Below are 20,021 nucleotides of genomic sequence, written 5' to 3' on the forward strand. Positions count from 1 at the left end.
GTATTTGGTGCAAAAAACTGATGGAAAGTCAATTTATTCACTGCATGTTTGTGTCTGTTAAGGGTAAGATGGAACTGAACATGAAAACAGCCCTTTATATTATTTATTTTTTTGCCAAATTAGTATTGAATTTCAAGGCAAAAGAGGCACCACATGAAACAAACAATTACTTTTCATAAGTTTGATTTTAAGGACATAAAATTTGGTGGGGCAGTTGGGGGTCAAGGTTCTACTGCAGGGTAGCAGTTGCTCCCCTTTGCCCTTATGATGTGCCCCTTTAATCAAATGTTACATTCTCAGTAACTGAGTAGCATTCTTACAAAACACTTTCTTACTCTTGAGTTCTTGGATGGCTACCTTTTACTTTTACTTGAGTAAAAATATGTTGAAGTAGTGCTACTCTTCTGTAACATTTTTGGCAACTGTTCTCGCTTCTATCTTTTCGTTAAGGATCATTTAGGTTTTGTGACTCTAGGTCTCCTGTCTTTTCCAGTGATTTAAAGCAATATTTCAATTAAAATACCATGTTATTTGGAGCGTGTTAAAATATATAATTCTGGGGGAAATAGAAATGGGTAAAAAAAAACAAAAAACAGAACAATTAAAAGCAGTTAAAGCTAAATATATGTAGGTCTAACTTAGTTTCTGTGAATCACTCTATGCCATACAATATACAACCCAACTTACCAAAATGTAATAATTTCAAATGATCATGTCAGACTATAATTAAGTTCAGTATTTACTTTCAAAAGCATGCTTCACATGTTGTGAAGATGTGAAGATTTACTGGGGTTTATTGGGTTGATGTAATTTTAGAGTTAGGCTGTCTTGTTTGCAACAGATTTTAAATTTAAAGGGGGAAGCAGTAGAAAAATAAATAAATACATTTAAAAAAAGAAAAAAGAACACTGACCGTGTACGACTTACTTGAAAAGTCTGCAAAGAGATCGCCTTTGGTTTTGCAACACTGAAAAAAGACTGGACCAGTTTCCTACAATACAGTCCGAATGGAAAAGTTTAGACATTTTTCAAAGCACTAAGCTTACTGAATGTAATTTTAGGATAAGAGTCTCATTTTTAAGCACAGTGGATTTGAGAACTTGTGTAGAAATCTGTTGAAGTTGTATTAGTTTATAGCAGTGTAGAGCAGATGTGTCTGACGAGGTCATGGTAAACTAATAAAGACCAGAGAGAAAAAGCATAACAGTGCAATTGCTCCATTTTGCCACCAGGTGTTCCTCTGGTCTTAACGTCAGATCGCAGCAGCTTACATGGGGAGGACAAAGAGTGTTCTAAATTAAATAATGAACCTGCAACAAAACTAAATCTCAAACTTTATTAAACTCATAAACAAACACTTTCAACTAACAACTGTGCGTTCTACATTAAAAAAAAGAAAAAAAAACAGTCAAGCACTAAACCAGAAAACAAAAGACAGAGGGACAGAGTAGTAAAGTGTTCAAAGTCGAGTGCTTTTAGACGTTTAGCACTCGGTTACAAATGTTTACATCCAGCACTAATGTGAATTTGAGAATACATGGATGATCAGTCTTTAGGATCTGTGTTGGGTAAAACTGCTTGAATACAAAACATGCCTTATGAACACAGCTTGTCATTTATGATTACATACATCTGTGGGTTTTACTAGAGCTTTACAAATTATTAGTTGGGTTGATAACCCCCTAGTTTTCAATTTATGTCACAACGAGACATTCCCACCGATTTAGAGTTGATCTGTACTTTTTAAAATTGAAACAGAGGGAACAGTAAAAAAATTTTTATTTTCTTTGGGGGATCCTGAAAATTATAACTAACCAGTTATAGATGCATATAAATACAGTAAATATCTTTTGCAACAGGAAGTACTAAAAAAGTTATTCACCAAACCAAAAGAGTAACCTGAATCCATTCAGATGTGCATTTTTTCCTCCTGAAGTTTTTTATCATTAAGGACAGCGAGTTGCTTCGCCTTACAGACAAGTTTAAGAAAGCGATTCTTTTCGTTAAAAAAACCGACAAGTTGTTTTTAAAGCGTTAAATCTTTTACCAGGTTTTTCTCAAATAAATATGGTACATATAAAGTGACACGTCTCACAATAGAAAGCTTTAAAACCGCGGGAATATGTGCATAACGGAGCATCTGACACAAAAATGATGCGTCACCTCTGACGTTTAGAACAATTCTTCTGTATATTTATTATCTTTTGAGCCTGAGCTTCATTGTCGTCTTTATAGAATATACTATTAAGTTGACAAGAAAACTGGAGGGAAGTAATGATAATGGCAACACATCCCCTTTACGAAACAGTACTCATAACACTGAATCGATGTCACGGACAGGAAAAAAAATGACCATTTATTTTCAAAACTAGACTCTTATTACTGACACAAAGCATGCATCTCCTGGTTGGTGAGCACAAAGAGCTGCTGCTTTTAAGGTCTTAGCCAATCCAGATGCACAAAATAATTATTTTCACAAGATTTACCAAACGATAAAGTGGCTGATGATGGAGGTCATGGACGATTGGAGGAGGATGAAGGTAGCCATTGTTTGTTTTTTTACACGTTTGTCCGACACTTTGGGAAGATGGGTCCTCCCTCAAGCCTTCTCTTTCTTACTGCAGACGGAAAGAGCAACTCAGAGTTACAAAGATAAGCCAAGCACAGAACTAATAAGACTTTGATCAGATGTGAATTTCACAAATCTGGCCTGTATGGAAAGGAGGGAAGAAGAAAGATATTTTGTTTAGAAGAAAAAATATAGGAAGCCTTATTTGCAGTTTGCCACAAGTTACGTAGAGGAGAAGGTGCTCTGGTTAGATGGAATCAAATGAATGAGAAAATGTACAAAGTGATGAATGCACCTCATTCTGAATTAACCATGCCTACTGTAAAACACATGGAAGAGCAAAGTGAAAAAGCATCAAGATAGGTCTTATATTAAAGCAGAGAAATTTCTAATTGTTTCTGGTCATTTACGGAAAAGAAACAGCTGAAAAACAGAGAGCATTCAATGGAAATATTTTAAAATTCTCTGAAACTGGGCAGTGGGAAAACAAAGAAACAGAGGAATAGAAATGTTTGAAAAAGAAAGAAGAGAAATGTGAGATACTGACAAGAAAATATAGAGAAAAAAACACAAACAAAAGGTTTTATTTTGAGGTTTAAAGGAGCTGAAAGTTGAACACCCTTTGAACAACTGGTGCCATGATGATATATACGAGCGAATGAATGTCCGACGCAGCTCTAATGAATCAGAACTTCTTTTATCGTCATTGTGCACGACGAAATGTTGCAAAATTACTATTGCAACATTTCTATATATATAAAAATTGGATTATATTATTATTATTAAAATGTAATTTCTGGGGATTTGGCTCCAGGTACGGTCACCTCGGTAACAGAGAAGTTAGCAATTGCCATAGATGGAAGGCATTTGATCAGATTGCTTCCAGGTTTCCTCTGTTTGAAAGCTTTACAGACAGATCCCACCAGGAAAATACCCAGAATTCAATGGGTTGGGGCGGATCCAACACCATGATCTGAGTAGTGTGGCAGACTGACTGCGACCCAATCGTGGATTATAGACATATCCCAGTGAGAGTGGGGAAGAGTTTATATGCTTGAAGCTAAACACAAGATCAACGACTTATTTATGTGATTTTTATGACAAAAACAGATGACCAACATCCAGAAAAAACTATAAAAAGGTCAATTTTGTTGTTTGCCAACCGCCAAAAGACATCAAAGAAGAAGAAGAACTACAATCCAAAGGATGATCCGGTTTTGGGCTACTGAGCGCACCAGGAATGCAAATGAACAGAGTGAACCGAGCACATCAAGAAAACAGAAAGGTGGAAAAACCCACAGCAGAACAGAAGAGACGTCTTTACATTTCTTTGAAAAGCAAAATTTCCATAGAAAAGCTAAGTAAAAAAGTGATGGGGTAATGCAGATTAGCAATAAAAGCCCAAGAAGACGAGACATCCAGAAGCTGCATCATTAAGTGGAATTGTTCTGACGCTCTTGAAAAGCCGGGAACAACAGGATCATTAAAAAGAAAAGAATCAATAGGAGGCGCTGCGGGAAGGCGAAGCAGAAAAGCTCAGAAGGTGGCAGAGGAACTGGCAGCGTAAAAAAGAAGTGAGAGGAATTGCTGGCAGAAGAAAGGGAAACCTGAGTGACTGCACACCGTGGCGACTGCGTCTCACATGGGTGTTTCTGGTTTTACTTAGTCTTGCACTTGAACTTTTTTCCAAAGGCTCTCTCCAGCTCAGGAACGGACAGAGTGAAGGTGAAGGAGCCGTCCGATTCTGACCTGACGACCCGGGCTTTAAGATGACGACGACGGCGAGGTGGCGGAGGAAAAACAACGTTAATTATGGCAGACGGAATCACTCAAACTCCACTTAGAGATTCACATTACAATCCTAAAAAGGGTGTTTGCTAACTGACACCATAAAGTTTAAATCCATGTGTTTATATAAAGTAATCCATCAAATGACTTGTACATGCAAGAGGGCAGAAAACACTTCCTTTCCTTGTTACATTTTGTTCTCTTCTGTCTTTTCTTAGTTCTTATGTCACGACTTGGGAAGGCTCTGTTTTCATTGGCCGTCCCAACCGAGTTACCAACTGATGATATCACTGCAGCTCTCCTATTGGGCTCTGAAGTAGGACTCCAGCAGATAGAGTGGAGATAAGGTGTCAGCGGCACTGACACACTCATCAGCCATCGCTGCCAAATGCAACATACTGCTGACAGGTTGTAAGGAGTTACATAAGCAGCTCGGGTTTCCAGGATCTGCCGAGTCCAGCATTTGCGTCACAACTTTTATTTTCCCTGAAACACCCGTGTTCGCATAATGCAGCGATGGATCCTACGTGTGCAGGTGTGGATGTTTGTGTAAAACCCACCCAAGTCGTTGTTGTTCATCATGGCGTTGGAGCCTCGCAGGCGCGGGCCCTGTTGAGTGAAATGATAGCCAAACTTTAACAAGGTGGTGTTTTTCTCCAGAATGCTGGCTATCTCCATCTCCACTTTGTTTCCCAGCGGCTGGCTCTGGAAGGAGGGAGCAGTGCAAAGAGAGAAGAAGAAGAAGAAGGAGGAGAAAAAGAGGAAGAAGAGGAGTTAAGAAACCACCGGCATCCCAAGCAAGCTTTGGCTTCTGATTGGGGATTCCCTTTACAAACTCAATGCTTCAAATTATGTAATCATCAACTTTTAGAATTTTTGTTTTTACTTTTATTCACTATTCAATAATTATTACTTTCATTTAGCATAAATACTGCCTCATAACTCCTGGTTTTAGTTAGCAATGAGTTGCATGGTGAAAGATTTTTATTATCTTCAGATAATCACATATTTTGAAGAAAATATTGTTCATCACAATCCTCTCTTTTAACTATAAGAAAATATGTAATATGTTTTATTAAACACACCGCCCACAGTTCCTGCACAGTTCTTATGGTGTGTTCACAGACGCGTTTTGCGTGTCAGGCGCGTCTGCTTAACGTTCACAGTCTAAGCGGAGGCACGTCGAGGGCCCTTTGAGGTGCGTTTAAAGCGCCTCGTGCGGCGCGATTTCAACAGTTTGGAGCGTTTGACGCGTCGAGCGCATCCAAAATTCTACATAGACTTTGAGCGTAAACCAGACGCGCCTGACGGTTGTTGTGAACGCACCAAAAGTGCACACGCATCAAACTTGAAGCGTCAGACACGTTTTGACGCGCGTGACGCGTTTGGTGTGAACGCACCATAAGAGTTTTTGTAGCTCGTCAGAAACTTGTCCATTTCACACTTGCTAGCTTAGCTAACTATGCTAGCTTGAGGAACAAAATAGTTTGATGAATTTAACTGGCTTTGTCAAATTGATCAGAAAGAAGAGCGTGGCAAATAACATTTCTAAACATTGTTTTATACATCTGAACAACTTATATTTTATAATAATTATTGAAAAACAGATAAAGTTTGAATAAAAAAAATGTACTAAAAAATTTGTTTTAAAAAATAATAAATTTTTAGTAACACTTTATTTGAAGGGGTATTCATAAGACTGACATGACACTGTCATAAAATGACAACATCTGTCATGAACATGAAGGGGTCTTTATGAATATCTATGACTGTCGTCATGAAATGTCATTCGGTAATAATGACACTTTTAATGCAGAGTTGTGCTAAAAGTTGCACTAAAAGTCCATTTAAAAAGCCAAGGGTGCTTTATTTGGTAAATAATGACACTTTAATGCAAAGTTGGCACTTTTAATTTAGTTTTAGTGCAACTTTTAAAGCAACTTTGCATTAAAGTGTCATTATTTACCGAATGACACTTCATAACAACAGTCATAGACATTCATAAAGACTCCTTCATGTTCATGACAGCCATGTTATATCATTTATGACAGTGTCATGTCAATCTTATGCACACCCCTTCAAATAAAGCGTTAACCAATTTTTCTTTTTAATTTTTGGATTTTTTCTTTCGTCTTCCCTCCAATTTTCTGAGGCCCGTACTTTGAAACCCCCCCCAAATCTACTACAAACGCAGAGATGGCAGAAAAAGGTAGCGTTTCTCTTCGTCTCCTTCGTTCTAAGTGATAAATATGGAAAAAGAACAAATGCCGAGGCGTGTTATGAAAAACGAGTGAGTCACTGATGCATAACTGTGCAGTGTGACATCACTATGTAATCTAAAAGGCATTAGACTGAAGTGGTACAAATAGCTTGTGTAAAGTGAATCCGCCCGCAGCAAGCGGCATGCAGGAGTCGGCTGGCACCTGATTGTCGATTTTAATCTCCAGTAGTGTCGTGTTATTCTGCAGTGATTCAATCAGGGACAGGATTCCAGCCCCGGTGATGAAGTTTGACTCGACATTCAGACTCTTCAGAGTTGAGTTCACCTTCAGCATCTCTGCCAGTGCCTGAGGAGAAACGGTGCAGGAATTTAGCTAACCGTTTGCTATGAAGGGATGTTATCTCGTGTCTATGTAGGTGAAATCCCGGGAGGCTTACAAATGCTACAGGGTCGTTGCTCCTTGTTCCAACAATGCTGAACCTTTCCACCACAGTGTTCTTCATTAGGGCTTCGGCGTAAGCCTTCAGTATTGGGATGGGGATATTCTGGGTAACAAGGAGAACACGGTGAAAGAGCAACACGTTGCATTTCTGAGCAAGACGACTCAAAAATCTTAAACGCTTCAAACATAAATAGATTTAAAACCAGCCTATCCAGTGGTTTAAGTTTCAAACACTTTTCCGACATAAAAACTGGATTTACACTTTGACAGTCACGTTACGGCTGTTAAAACCAATTTAAAAACACAGACCTTGTGGAGGAAAGTGAGGCGTACAGAAATTGCAGCGTCTGCCTGAATTGCAGCAGAATTTAAGTTTTCCAAAATACAAGTTTTGTCAGATGTGGACATTTACAATGATTCAGTTATAAGTCTGCAACATAATTTAAAAAGAAAACATTAAAATTACGACACATGTCCATTAAAATTGAAATTATTTCTTCTACACAGTTGAATATGTTTACATTTGACCAGGGCTCTGTCTGTTTTAGATTACTTAACTCTAAGAATGCATTGATGAGACAATACGAAACAGCAAAAATGTTTATTCAAATAGTTTAATTCCGTTATTTTGGAAAATAATTTGTATCCTATTTTTGTGCAGATGGATATAAAATTAAATAATATTTCATTTTGATAGTATAATTGTAGGACACGGTGTGTTTTTCAAATGAAAAATTCTCTCATTTGGAGAACAATGTACAGAATATATGTTGTATTTTTCTTCTTTTTTTCCAAACTATCTGTAAATCTTGCACAGCGGGTTTTTCGATCATACGGTCTGTTGTCGTTATGAAGCGTGATAAAACATTCCCACCTTTATGTTGTTGAGGTTGACCTCCACCAGGTCAGGATCGTTCCTCTTTATCCTCGTCAACGTTTCCTCGACGTCAGTGGAGTTGGGCTCCTCGTCTGGGACTGGTTTGTACTGGGTACACTGGATCACACCTGGGAGGCAACATGAGATTAGCTGCTGTCGCTGTAAAGAAATAAATCTGAGGGGAACAAAACTGTTCTTTGTTGGACACAGAATAAGATATTTTTTACTCAAGTCATTCGTCATGCTTTGGAAAGAGGGTCCCACCCAAATAACAAACGTACATTTACATTTTTTTTTTATTTCTTTAATACAGTTAAGTTCATAACAAGCACATTAGGATTACCATGCTAAAATAAGTCAACAATTCTCCTGTTCCCTCCCATTTATCACTGTTCATTTGAAAACCTTCGTGACCAACACGTTCAGCTGGCGGTTCGGATACGGATTTATCTGCTGAATAAATTTGGAAGTGTTAAGCTCTCACACAGTTTAAAGCTGAGAAAGACCAACACAAAGCGTCTCCTCGGAAGATACACAACGGGTTTCAAAGCGTGCGCGTGTCCAAATGACGCAGAAAAGCTGTACAATAGTTTATAAAATTCAATGTAAACAGATGACTCAGTGGAGTCTTTTTTCTTCCAGGCGAAAACATGTTTAATTTGAGCCTGAAACAAAAGCAAAAAAACAAAAAAAACCCAAAGAGCTGAAGATAATTGTCTATTTTAAAGTTAGTGTTCTCGTTCTGACTGACTGAATGATTGTTTCTTTTAAATCCAAGCCTGCTCTCGTCAGCGTTTCTCTGCCTGGCGCCACATAAACCTGTTTCTGTCAGATGAATGCTGGTCCTGTTGCGAATGTTTCCATACAATCCAATAAACTTCGAGTGAGTTCATATGTACAGCGTGAGCAGACGTGTGTGTGTGTGTGTGTGTGTTTCATGTACTGTTGAGGCCTTGCTTGTTGACTATGGTGCTGCTGGCCAGCGCTTCGTAGTACTGCTGGTTGCTCATCAGGGTGTGCATGCCCAGGATAGCTGACAAAGCAGAAGACACCAAAATGAAAATCAATACAGTCTTAAATCTGATAGATATAAAGGCCAAAAGCACTTAGTGGTATTTATGACAAGAGTGAGCAGATTCCAAAACTTATTCACATTTCCATGCTTTCCCAGACTCAAATGTGAAACGTTTTTTGGGGCTTTTGGTTTTTGTTTGTCTGAAGACAAGAGACAAAAATGTGAATGGCAGACAGAAGAGATGGATAAGTGCATGCACGAACAATAACAATAACAATAACAATAATAATAATAATAGTAATAATAATAATAATAATGAGTCAAATCATTTTTTGTGTGAAAAGAACTTAGAGAAAAAACTGAAACGTAGGACTCACTAAGACAAATTTAGCCGTATCGACTAATGTTTTTTTTCAGTCAATTAAAGAAATGCGTGACTACATTTTTATGCAAAAAGCTGTCAGCAGCTAAAGTCACAAATTTGAAGTCACTAAAAATTCAGTTACTACATTTTTTGAGTGTAAAAAATGCAGTTAATTGCAATTTATTGTTATCAACTAATCAGAATTTAATCCAAAACTATATATTGACAAATCACAACAATATTTTCAATTCAGAAATGCTGGCCGCAAATCATTTATGCCGTCCTAAATCATACATAGATGTTTTTTATGTTATGTCTAAACAATCAAACCCGTTTTTTAACTGCTCTTAGCTTTGTGCACGTTTCCTCGTTTATTTTGATGATTTTATCCTCGATGGTGAACCTGCAGGTCCTTCAGGTTGGAAGGCGTCTTTGCCATCACCCTAATCTTTAGCCACTTCCACAGATCCGATTTAATTTCAACATCAACATTACTTCCAACCAGAAGAAACATCTTCCAAAAAATCAAAACATTAGCTTAAACCTAAATCTATCAGGGGTTTGAGTAGGTTTGGGCTTAACTATCGGTATGAAATGCAGATTGAGTTGAAATGTTACTGCAGGGGTATAAAAATTATTGAGATTTTTTCATGCCAAACATTGTTTGCTCAGGCATCAGCAAATGTGTCACGTCTAGAAAACCATAGCACCAAGGTTTACAAGGAGAAATGAACGAGAACGCAGCATTTTTGTTAACAATAAAAACCTCATTAACAGGAGAGGGATCCTCAGATATTCCATGCAAACACAGTGCAGTGTCATTAGATACCCAGGATGCGGCTCAGTTAATGGATACAGATCCAGCAGAAGTAGGATAGGAGAAAATGGTGAAACCGATGGAGAAATGAAGGGGTGGGAAGAGGAGGGAAGATGGAAGGAATGCTAAAGGAAATGGAGAAATGAAGAGTTAATATGAGGGGAAACAAGGGCTGGGAAGGCCGAAGACATATTCATTACTCATTACAGAGTAAGTATGTGGAAGACATTTCTGAGGTGTTACATTAGAGGGGATCCAAGAACTACCTGCAATGTCGCAGAGTTCTGCATCAGAGGCACTGGCCAGGGCTTCCTCCAGCTCCGGCTCCAGGGTCACGTTCTCTATGATGGGGTCCACCCTCTGTTTTGGCACATACGCCTTTCCTGTGGTCGGTGGGAAAGAGTTTCATACAAAGCCATTTGTTGCACTGTGGCACCAGAACAAAACAACCATATCATACCGTCTGAAAGAAGGTTGCATGTTTACCTGAACCCGTGTAAAGCTGTAGCTGCGCAGTCCATTAAGTGTTTTACTGATACTTACGCAGATTTTAGTTGTAAGAGAAGACATGAAATATTCCAACTGTGTAGTGGTAAGAATGAATTTTTATTTACCTTCAAAACAAAACTTGATACCCTTACAGGTTTTTCAAAAGTAGCGGTACAAAAAAGCACTAATCCCCCCCCCAAAAAACAAACAAACAGACAAACAAAAAAAAACAGGTTGCGATCTTAAGAAGTTTTGTTTCTTCTGGTGAAAATCCAAAGTTCAAAGAAATCTGCTTTGTATTGTAAAATGATTAATGGTTTCTTTAGAGAAAACGCTGGTTCCTACCTCTCTTCTCGCCGGTAAACGGCACCAGGTCTTCTTTGTCAGGATGCTCCTTGGCCTGCTTCTCCAGGTGGGCCAGCAGGTTGTCTCTCTGAAACGTTCCTGTTGGTGCTTTCTTGGTCTGGTCCTTCTGTCGAAGACCAGCAGGCAGCAACGCATTCTAGGCAGAAAGGGAAATTTAGATTGTTTTAAATGTGGCTTTTTCGAATCAGGGAAATCCTGATCCGTCTTAATTTTCTTGTATTTTTCTTAGTATTGCTGGGGTGTTAAAAGTAGCAGTATGTAACCTTTATAGACAATGTTTTTTGTTTTTTTTTACATATTTGTTAAAGCTGCCGCTATTTAACAATCTGTTAAATAATCCAGCTCCTCATCTTCTCAGTGGTCCTATTGACATCTGCAGAAATACATCACTCCTAGTGAGAAACAACCAATCAGAGACAGGAGGAGGGTCGTAACGCTGTCAATCATACTTGTGTACACTCCGACCCTTGCTCTCTGCTAGGCTACAGCTAGTTCCTCAGAGCGGATTCTGGTGTGAAGGTGCAGACTAGTTAGCATGACGGCAGAAAAACAGTTTTCCTGTAACGGTAAGTTGTTTCTCCGCCATTAGCACATTTAGCAACGCTTACCCAAAACTGATTGTCTTTCTTCCTACCTGTTATTGTTTTATTCCTCACAAACAGAAGGAAGACAAGCTTGATATTTTCTCAGATTATTGGTCTCATATTATATACTGTATACACGGTGACAGTTTTTCCGTCAGAAAAACCTCTGAGACATTATGCCGTCTTGTTGGTCGGAGTTCAGAGCTTTTAAAGACGTCGCGCCTGAGTTGAGCGTATTGCAAGTTGGCAAAAGGTGTGTATTTCTATTACAATTAGCAATACAAGCTAACAGTTTTCTCTCCATTTTCTGTAACACAAAATGAGATGCAAACTATCAGAAATTCTGAATTTACAGTTTTACTAGCAATGTCGAGAGAGAGAGAGAAAAAGAGAAAAAGGGGGAGAGCAACACTTTCAGCAGGTAACAGGAAGGCTGAATAAAGTAAAGCAAACATATCCTGTTTAATCCCTTTGAACCGTAATGGAGGATGCTGGATTTGGAAGGTAAGGATCCACCTTCTCCACAAGTTTCTATGGAAACAGTTCTTAATCTGTGTCTTTGCTTTGAAATGTCAGGGAAAGTTGGATTTACGGCAGCCACTCTCACACTCTTGGCATGATAGCAGATATAAATGATAATGACCACTCACACCAGAAAGGCTAGAAAAAAAAACGAACAGCCACAATCACGTCCATCCACAAACCAAAAGAAAATCAAACTGCCAGAAAAGTAGGATACAAAACAGATACTGCTAGTAAATATAACTCCCTCATCAATCTTCCTCTTATCTTTCCTCTGCCCAGCGGAGGGATCGAGGAGTTTCCCACACCATTACGGCACATTCGTTTTTTCATGATGGACCAAGAGTGAAAACCAGATCTCTTGGAAGCACTACTTATAGCTCCATATCTTATCAGGGTTCTCAGCACTCCCAAGCCTCCATGCACTCCAGTCTGCCCCTCTCTCTCTCTCTGCCTGTTGTCAGTCTACCCTCAGGGCTATTCCAGTAAATAAAAGCCGGCGTGGAGCAACAATACCATTTTCAAGAACTTCCCGAGGAATTTGCAGTCAGTGAGAGGTGCACTGTTCTTGCTTTCTTTCTCATCTCGGCTCTGGATGACTAGCCTCGGTACCAACTTATTTTTAACAACAGTAGAATCTGTTTCTCTCATCTTACACAGCTAACTCCTTCACCGAGCCCGCCAGCAGCAGGCATGGGCCAGTTCCCGGTATCAAGGTTTAACAAGGTTTAAAAAAATAAATGGAATGGTTTCAAAAGCAATAACGATCTCTTTAATAAGATTCCAGAGAAAACGCTGGAGTGAACAGAGTTTTTCTAAACCGCATGGAAAACAGTTAGGGGCAGGTAGGCGGGTCCCCCTCCTCAGCAACTTCCACCTACGGTTTTCAGCAAGTGAATTTTCATCTTGGCGAAATATTCAGTTTAAAGCTAAATATTTAACATGCTAACTAAATATTTAGTTTGAAGATAAATATTGAACATGCTAACTAAATATTTAGTTTAAACATAAATATTTAGGATTTTAGCAAAAATATTTAGATATTTAATTTTCAGATTGAATACTTATCTGGCTCATTAAATATTTAGTTTGAAACTAAATATTTAACTTGCCAACTAAATATCTGGTTTGAAGCTAAGTATGTGACACACTAACTAAATATTTAGTTTGAAGATAAATATTGAACATGCTAATTAAATATTTAGTTTGAAGATAAATATTGAACATGCTAATTAAATATTTAGTTTGAAGATAAATATTGAACATGCTAATTAAATATTTAGTTTGGAGCTAAATATTTAGGATTTTAGCTAAATATTTAGATATTTAATCTTCAGACTGAATATTTATCTGGCTCATTAAATATTTAGTTTGAAACTGTGACATTTATAAATTAATTAATAATACGACTTTAAAAAACAAACCCCTTATCACAGGCTAAATAACTGAAATCGTTGATGCTCATTTTTGACTGTGCAACTTTATGAATCCAAAGACCATGTCTTAAATTTTTATGTCAACAAAATCACCCCCGTCAACCGGCACATAAAAAGTGCTTTTGCCTTGAGCACTAACCAAAGAACACCAATGCGGCAGTAAATAAACCAGCATGTTTCAATAGATATAAACACAAAGAGCCGAGCCAAGTCCAGACGTCCAACAGTAAGACAACACGTGTACTCAATGTTCTCCTGATGACAGTATTATTGCGCTCATGTTCCGTCAAAACAGCTGGCAGAGTTGTCTTTTTTTTTTTTTTTGTCCTACGTGGGTCTTTTTCAGAGGCTTTACCAGAAGTGATGCAGGACGTGTCTCTCCACGTCACATCAAACGGACACTTCAGCGTCGTGTGCGCCCCTGCCCGTCTGCACAAGCGGGCACAAACAAATCCAGGCGCGCGTCGTCCTGCTTACGTCATGGAAGCCCCTGCAGTTGCTCACCGCTGGCATCCGCCTCGCTAACACACATGCGCAGTCCTCCACGCCGAGCCCCACCAGTCATTCCCTTGGCATGGAGCGGGGGCTCCTGTCTCTGCAGAAGCAGCGAGACATCCATCTGAAAGCTAATATAGCTCCCCTCGCAACCATAGCTCACGATAAGTAACAGTGTGCTGTCAGTGCATTGCAGAAATGCTGTTAGCACAAAGACAACACAGTTACCCCTGATGCATTGTATTCTCTGTGGCCGTACACGCGACAATAAGAACAACAACTCTGGCAAAACTATATATACATCCCTTTCACATTTTTATTATTATTATTTATTTTTTTACATTTCAACCACAAACCTAAGAATAAGAGGAGACGAATAAAGTTTGCACTTTTCTCATATTTTTGCTCTGTGTGTGTAGTTCTTCTGGAAGAAATCAAAACAACTAGCTCACAGTATTCTAATTAAAAAGAAAGAAGAAGAAAAAAAGGTTGCCGTGCGTCATGTTAACGGTTCCTCTGAGGCAGCCTGACCCCATAACTTTGCAGTGAAGAGAAAATCATCTCGACTCTTTGCTTTTGGACCAAAGTGTGATAAACTCACGTCAGGATCGAGCTCCTCCAGCTCGTCCTCTAACCGCTGCAGCTCCTCCTCTGACAGCTTCTTCAGCAGCTCGTCCTCGTCCACGTCCCTGTACTTGTCCATCTCCTTCTTCAACAGCGACATGATGAGCCGCACACCTGGAAACAAACGGCGTCGGTTTTCAATGTGGCAAAGCAATTGGAAATTATATAGGAGTCCATCTTGACGTAGTTTTATTAATATAGATTTGGTAAAACATCGTCGAACTGCATCCTCACCTCCACGACCTCCCCGAACCGGAAAGACGAGACGAAAAAGACAATCGAGCAGGAGAATGTGGACTTAGTTTGAAAATGTCTAGGATGATGGAGGCAGTGGGCTGAACAGAGGGCAAAAAAAATAAATAAATACAGATCAAGAACAGAAAAAAGAACAATCGCAATTTACATTCACCTCAGCGATGCTCACTCACGTCAACGGTAGGCTGAGACCAAAAGGCAGCCAGGTGTCCAAACTGTCAGAGGGATGGAGCAGCAGCTGTAAGCAGCAGAGGCATAAAGGTTCTCTGCGTGAAGGATGTTGTCCCACATCATCACATGTGCAGTAGCTCGTTATTTACTGAGTCACTGACAAATATCTACACAGCAAACGGGAAACTGAGATGGTGTGCTGTCCTGAAACACGCCGTAAAACAGACACTATAAAGAATTGAGGGAACTGCGACACAATGGGAAGCCTCGCCATCTTGCAATTCAAAGGTTGTGGGTTCAATTCCAGTTTTCTCCAGTCGAGTGGTGATGCCCAACCTGGGAACGGCACTAAGCCGCAGGTTTCCTTCTGATCTTGTATCTGAGTGTGAATCCAGTGTAAAGCACTCCCATTTAACTTCTCTGGAAATGCAACATGATTACGCTTAGAGGGTCGCAACACGTTCAAGTAAACAACTGCATTACTTATTAAAGCTACAGTGTAACTTTTCTGAAGAATATGGATTTTTTTGTTTTTTACATATTTTTAAAACAATGACTTTGTCATAAAGCAGGTAATCTGTGAAGTAAATCCCATGCCCTGCCTCCTCCCAGTTCTAACTGCAGAAATACACAGCTCAGTCTGAAACAACCAATCAGACGCAGGAGGAGGGCCTTAGCGCTGTCAATCACACTTGCGCACACACTGCTCACACACTCCCCCTTTCTCTCTGCTGTGCTACAGTGTCTTCTGGACAGCTAGCAGTGTCATGGATGCTAAGGCTAGTTAGCATGGCTGTGGATAAACAGCTTTCCTGGAATGGTAAGTTGTTTCTCTGCCATTAGCACATGGAGCAGCACATACACAAGCATAATTGAAAGTGCTAAGACCTTCCTCCTAGCTGTGATTGGTAGGTCGCCATATAGTAGCTCAGGGAGGAGGAGGAGGAGTAACTTGATTATCTGAGTCTTATAACATACAGTCACGCCATGTTGGCTGCTTTAATAAATATGTAAAAAACTTCTTTTTTTTCCCTAATAGGAATCACAAACTGTAGCTCTACGTATGGCAAATGACCAATGCAGCTCCAACATCCTGGCCCAGCTAATCTGGATTTATAATAAATGAGAGTTTACTAATTATTCCTTTGCTGAACCAAACAGAGTGTCAACACACTAAGTGAAAGTGTGTTTCATGCCAAGATGACTTAGGGGACCCACTAATTTGTTTCCGTCTTCAAAGGTTCCTTCAAACGCTACAGCAAGGGAGATGTGTTTAGATGCACTTGGCAAATATGTCCCTGCATGATCATTTTGGAGTCCGCAGTAAATTATTAATCACAAAATGTTTTGAGTATAGCTATGATGCAAGCTGTTCTTTTTTCCCTCTGTCTGCCAGCAGGTGTTTTTCCATGGTCAGGAGAAGCCAGGTCAAACCCACCTTTATTTTGTTCTGCTTTCTCCAGGATCAGCGAGAGGACACGTTACCAAAGCACAAGATCAAGAACTGGGCTGGAGTCCAAATAACACTGTCTGCAAGTCTACTGGAAGACGCTGGTGACATCAAACAGACCACTTTCCTGTATCTGAGTTTCTACAAGCCTCTGCTTCAAAACAGGAACCACAAACTCAAAACCCAAACTGGAATTGGCTGATCCGTCTGAAACGGTTTTAACAGCAGAAGTATTTTTCTTCTTGTATGAAACACTGATACGTTTCAGTAATCAGAGGGGTTAAAAGCTTTTGCAAACCTTTACTTCGCAGGAAAACTGGATGGGAAGAGAGTTTAAACGTCATAAGACTGCCTACAAGAGAAACTGACTCGTTAGTTTAAAAACAAATCTCTGCTAGAAGTCAATCCAAATAAGAGATATAAAATGGAAAATTAAGCAAAGGAATTCTGTTAGTTGACAAATTCAACTAAAAATAAATTGGAATTACATATTCAAGCTCAAATGAATACATAAACCCACATTACATTTGAGTTAGGTGTCCTTTAGCAAGTTGCAAAGAAAACATGGATTTTGTAACCATCGGCAAGCCTTTTGGTATAATTTTGGCTGGATATTTTGCCCACATGTTTTATCAGAAATAGAAGAGTTTATTTAATTTTTCTTTTAGCAAAGACTTGTCTTTTATGCACAATGAGCAAATTTTCAATTGTGGTGCAGTAAGAAACCCCCAACCATGTCTGCTCATGAAGTTGTTACTTGAGGTGAAGTAAAATATACGGAAGCAGTCCTCCATCTTAATGATCAACCCACTTTGTGGAACGTACCACTACTACTGGCAGCTGAACTAACCCTGAGCATGATACAACCACCACCATGCTCAACACTGAAAGCCTCATTGACAAGCACTTTTTGTCCTGGTGGACAAACAGCGCTGCTGTCTGACAATAAAACATTGGCGAAGCCTTCAGAGTGTCGACGTTTGAATGTGTTCATTTTAGAGCAGAAGCTTCCTTCTTCTCCAGGGATCCCTCAGCTACTCGGTGAGTTATGACCGAAGTGTTTGAGCCGATTTTAGTTTACATCAGGCAAGAGCCGCTGTTGCTTCTGAGCTGTTCCTGAACAGCAACGTCCTTTGGTCTGAGAGTGAGAGGGGCAGAAGGTTGGACCTTGGAGACAGGTGAGTTGCGTCAACAGCACAATGACCCCAAACACATCAACTGAGCGTTTCCACCATCAGCTGGATTTTCTCTGGGCAGGTGGAGTCGAAACCAAATGCCTAACATGGCGTCAAATTAGTGCGACGGCGAACACGACGCAATAGTATTTCTCATGCTTGTCGCAACCGGTGAGGTTTTCCGGTAACCCAAGCAATGAACTGTGTTGTGTGACCCCAGCAGATCTACCATAACCGTACTGTTGTGCTACTGACCTACAACAGAAGAAGTACCACCTATGGTGCGGTACGGGTCAGTTTCTTGGGTCGCTTTTCCGACGGAAAACGGACAAAATAGTGAACCGAACCACACCGACTCATGTCGTACTGTTCAGGGGAAAGAAGCCATTTGTGAATTCTGCTTTTGAAAAAGGTGAATCCCAGCCAGGACATATAAATTAACTATTATTGTTAAAATAAGCCTTCAGCCAGAATATAACAGTAGCTTGATAAGTGGCTGCAGAAACTGTGCAGTTGTTCTGCAACATCCCCAAGGTCCGTTTAAGCAAATGTTGGTGAACTTATTAGAGGATGTGTAATTTTGACAATATGTGAATTCAAGATAATCCACATAAAACTCAAGGGTATGTTTTTGGACATTTGTTGCATCATATTTTGAATATTGGAATATAATTAAAATCCTAATGCGACTTTCAATACCACAGTGAATAGATGTCCACTGTTGTCTGCGATCGAGATCAATCACTAAAATATCTTAAGCAGATTATTAAATGCTCAGGAAAACTGGAATTTATTCATATAAATTGCAGCTGAACATATTTAGGAGCAATGTTATGTCAGTATGCTGCATTACTTCAGCTGTTGAATTGCACAGATTTCTCGAATGGGTCAGTAGAAAACAGCTGAGGGACAACTGGTCCGCCTATGTTAGCAGCATGTCATAACATGCGTAAGAGTGCTTATCTTCTGCATTAAAGTGTCTACTTTGCAGATAAACAGTGGGTATTAAAACAATACGCGACAGCATGTCAGCGTGGATAGATTAACTGAGATCTGTACACGTCACAAACTCCTGCCAAACAAAAGTTGTCAGTTTTTGTTTCTGGAAACAGGAAACTCCTTTATGGCAGCGTTTTGTTCATTCTGGAGACCGGCGAGGGCTCGTGTGTCACAATAACCTGTGTGATGAGTGAAATGTAAAAGTACTCCGAGCTTTCTTGGACTTGACTGCATTCTACAGGGGTCAAAATGTCATGTTTCATCAAGGTTACCTCACTTCACTGGGTGTATGCATGTGGTTAGGTTTGCATTTTGAAACGTACATCATTTAGGAATAAATATCGATGGTAAACCAATATGAAACATTGAGAACGAGAAGAATATTCCTCCATATGCAAGAAACAATATGCTTATCCAAACTCAAAGGAAAAATCATGGCTCCTCAGGAACTAGTTTGCTGTGGAGAGAAATATTTAATTTCTATAAACACTGCAAACCTGTTTCATAAGCAAAAAATATATACTTCCGCCATATAAAGTGAAAGTTTTTCCACACATTTTTAAGAAGACGCTCTCTTAAAGCGCAGCTGCTGCTTTGAATAAAACTTTCTCCATGCAAAATCAACACCGTCAACTAGAAAAGCATCTTCACCTATTTGGCTACTTTATTGCTCGCACACAGTAACTTTTGCATTAATTTACGTACCTCCTCCGGCGCTATTAATAGCCGGTCCGGCTCTACTGGGTGACAGCAACGAATACTTTGACCAGATATGGTTTCCCTTTGGAGCCGCAGTGAGAGCTGCGCTCGGCTGCAGGCGCACTAACCGGGGGGAATCCGCCCGAAATAAAAACCCGCTCCGCTACACGGAACCGGCCATGACCCGTGGACAGATTGGTTACTGAATTCAGCAGACGTCGAGGCGTCCCCTCTCCTCTCCCGTCTTTGCTCAGCTCTTGGTGGGTTTGCGGAAAGCTGAATCTAATCTCCCTAAAACGGCAAAGTCAACTTAGGGAGAGGTGATCCTCCTCCTCCTCCTCTTTCTTCCTCCCCCCAACACGCGGCTGCCCTGTCACTCCAGTGATGTCACGAAGAGGCGCTGCGTTCATTATCGGACGCAATTGTTTTGGCAGTTTTCTCGAAAGTCGTACTTACCTTTTCGATGTCTTGAAACGTCAAGAGGCGTTTCGTACCCGCTTTGGCCACATGTATATTCTTTGTATTTAAAAAAATAAAATAAAATAATTTCACTTTACCACACACAATTTTGTAGATTTTCCAATGGCATTTTGTCCATGAGAACACAAAATGACCTGGAGAACACAATGCTTCTTTAATTGACTCAAACTGGAATAAGTACTT

General features: G+C 39.7%; 1 protein-coding gene across 4 annotated transcripts; it reads right to left on the bottom strand.

Moving 5' to 3' along the window:
• Positions 1 to 1,322: 1,322 nt before the first annotated feature.
• Positions 1,323 to 19,699, bottom strand: tmod1 (tropomodulin 1). 4 transcript variants are annotated; one of them, XM_023334227.1, is made up of 13 exons: positions 19,365 to 19,699; positions 15,038 to 15,102; positions 14,844 to 14,944; positions 14,587 to 14,723; positions 10,928 to 11,084; positions 10,360 to 10,476; positions 8,841 to 8,930; positions 7,895 to 8,025; positions 7,016 to 7,123; positions 6,781 to 6,924; positions 4,918 to 5,062; positions 4,212 to 4,331; positions 1,323 to 2,618 (listed from the first exon to the last, which is right to left on the bottom strand). In XM_023334227.1, the coding sequence occupies exons 4-12, from the start codon at positions 14,707 to 14,709 to the stop codon at positions 4,228 to 4,230; spliced, it is 1,119 nt and encodes a 372-aa protein (XP_023189995.1). In that variant the 5' UTR covers positions 14,710 to 14,723; positions 14,844 to 14,944; positions 15,038 to 15,102; positions 19,365 to 19,699; the 3' UTR covers positions 1,323 to 2,618; positions 4,212 to 4,227. The 4 variants fall into 4 exon arrangements, with proteins under 4 accessions (XP_023189995.1, XP_023189994.1, XP_023189996.1 ...); XM_023334226.1 differs by having other exon boundaries at positions 4,193 to 4,331; XM_023334228.1 differs by having other exon boundaries at positions 4,193 to 4,331; positions 15,019 to 15,102.
• Positions 19,700 to 20,021: the final 322 nt, after the last annotated feature.

The sequence above is a fragment of the Xiphophorus maculatus genome, chromosome 5, assembly GCF_002775205.1.
Source record: "Xiphophorus maculatus strain JP 163 A chromosome 5, X_maculatus-5.0-male, whole genome shotgun sequence".
Lineage (NCBI taxonomy): Eukaryota > Metazoa > Chordata > Actinopteri > Cyprinodontiformes > Poeciliidae > Xiphophorus > Xiphophorus maculatus.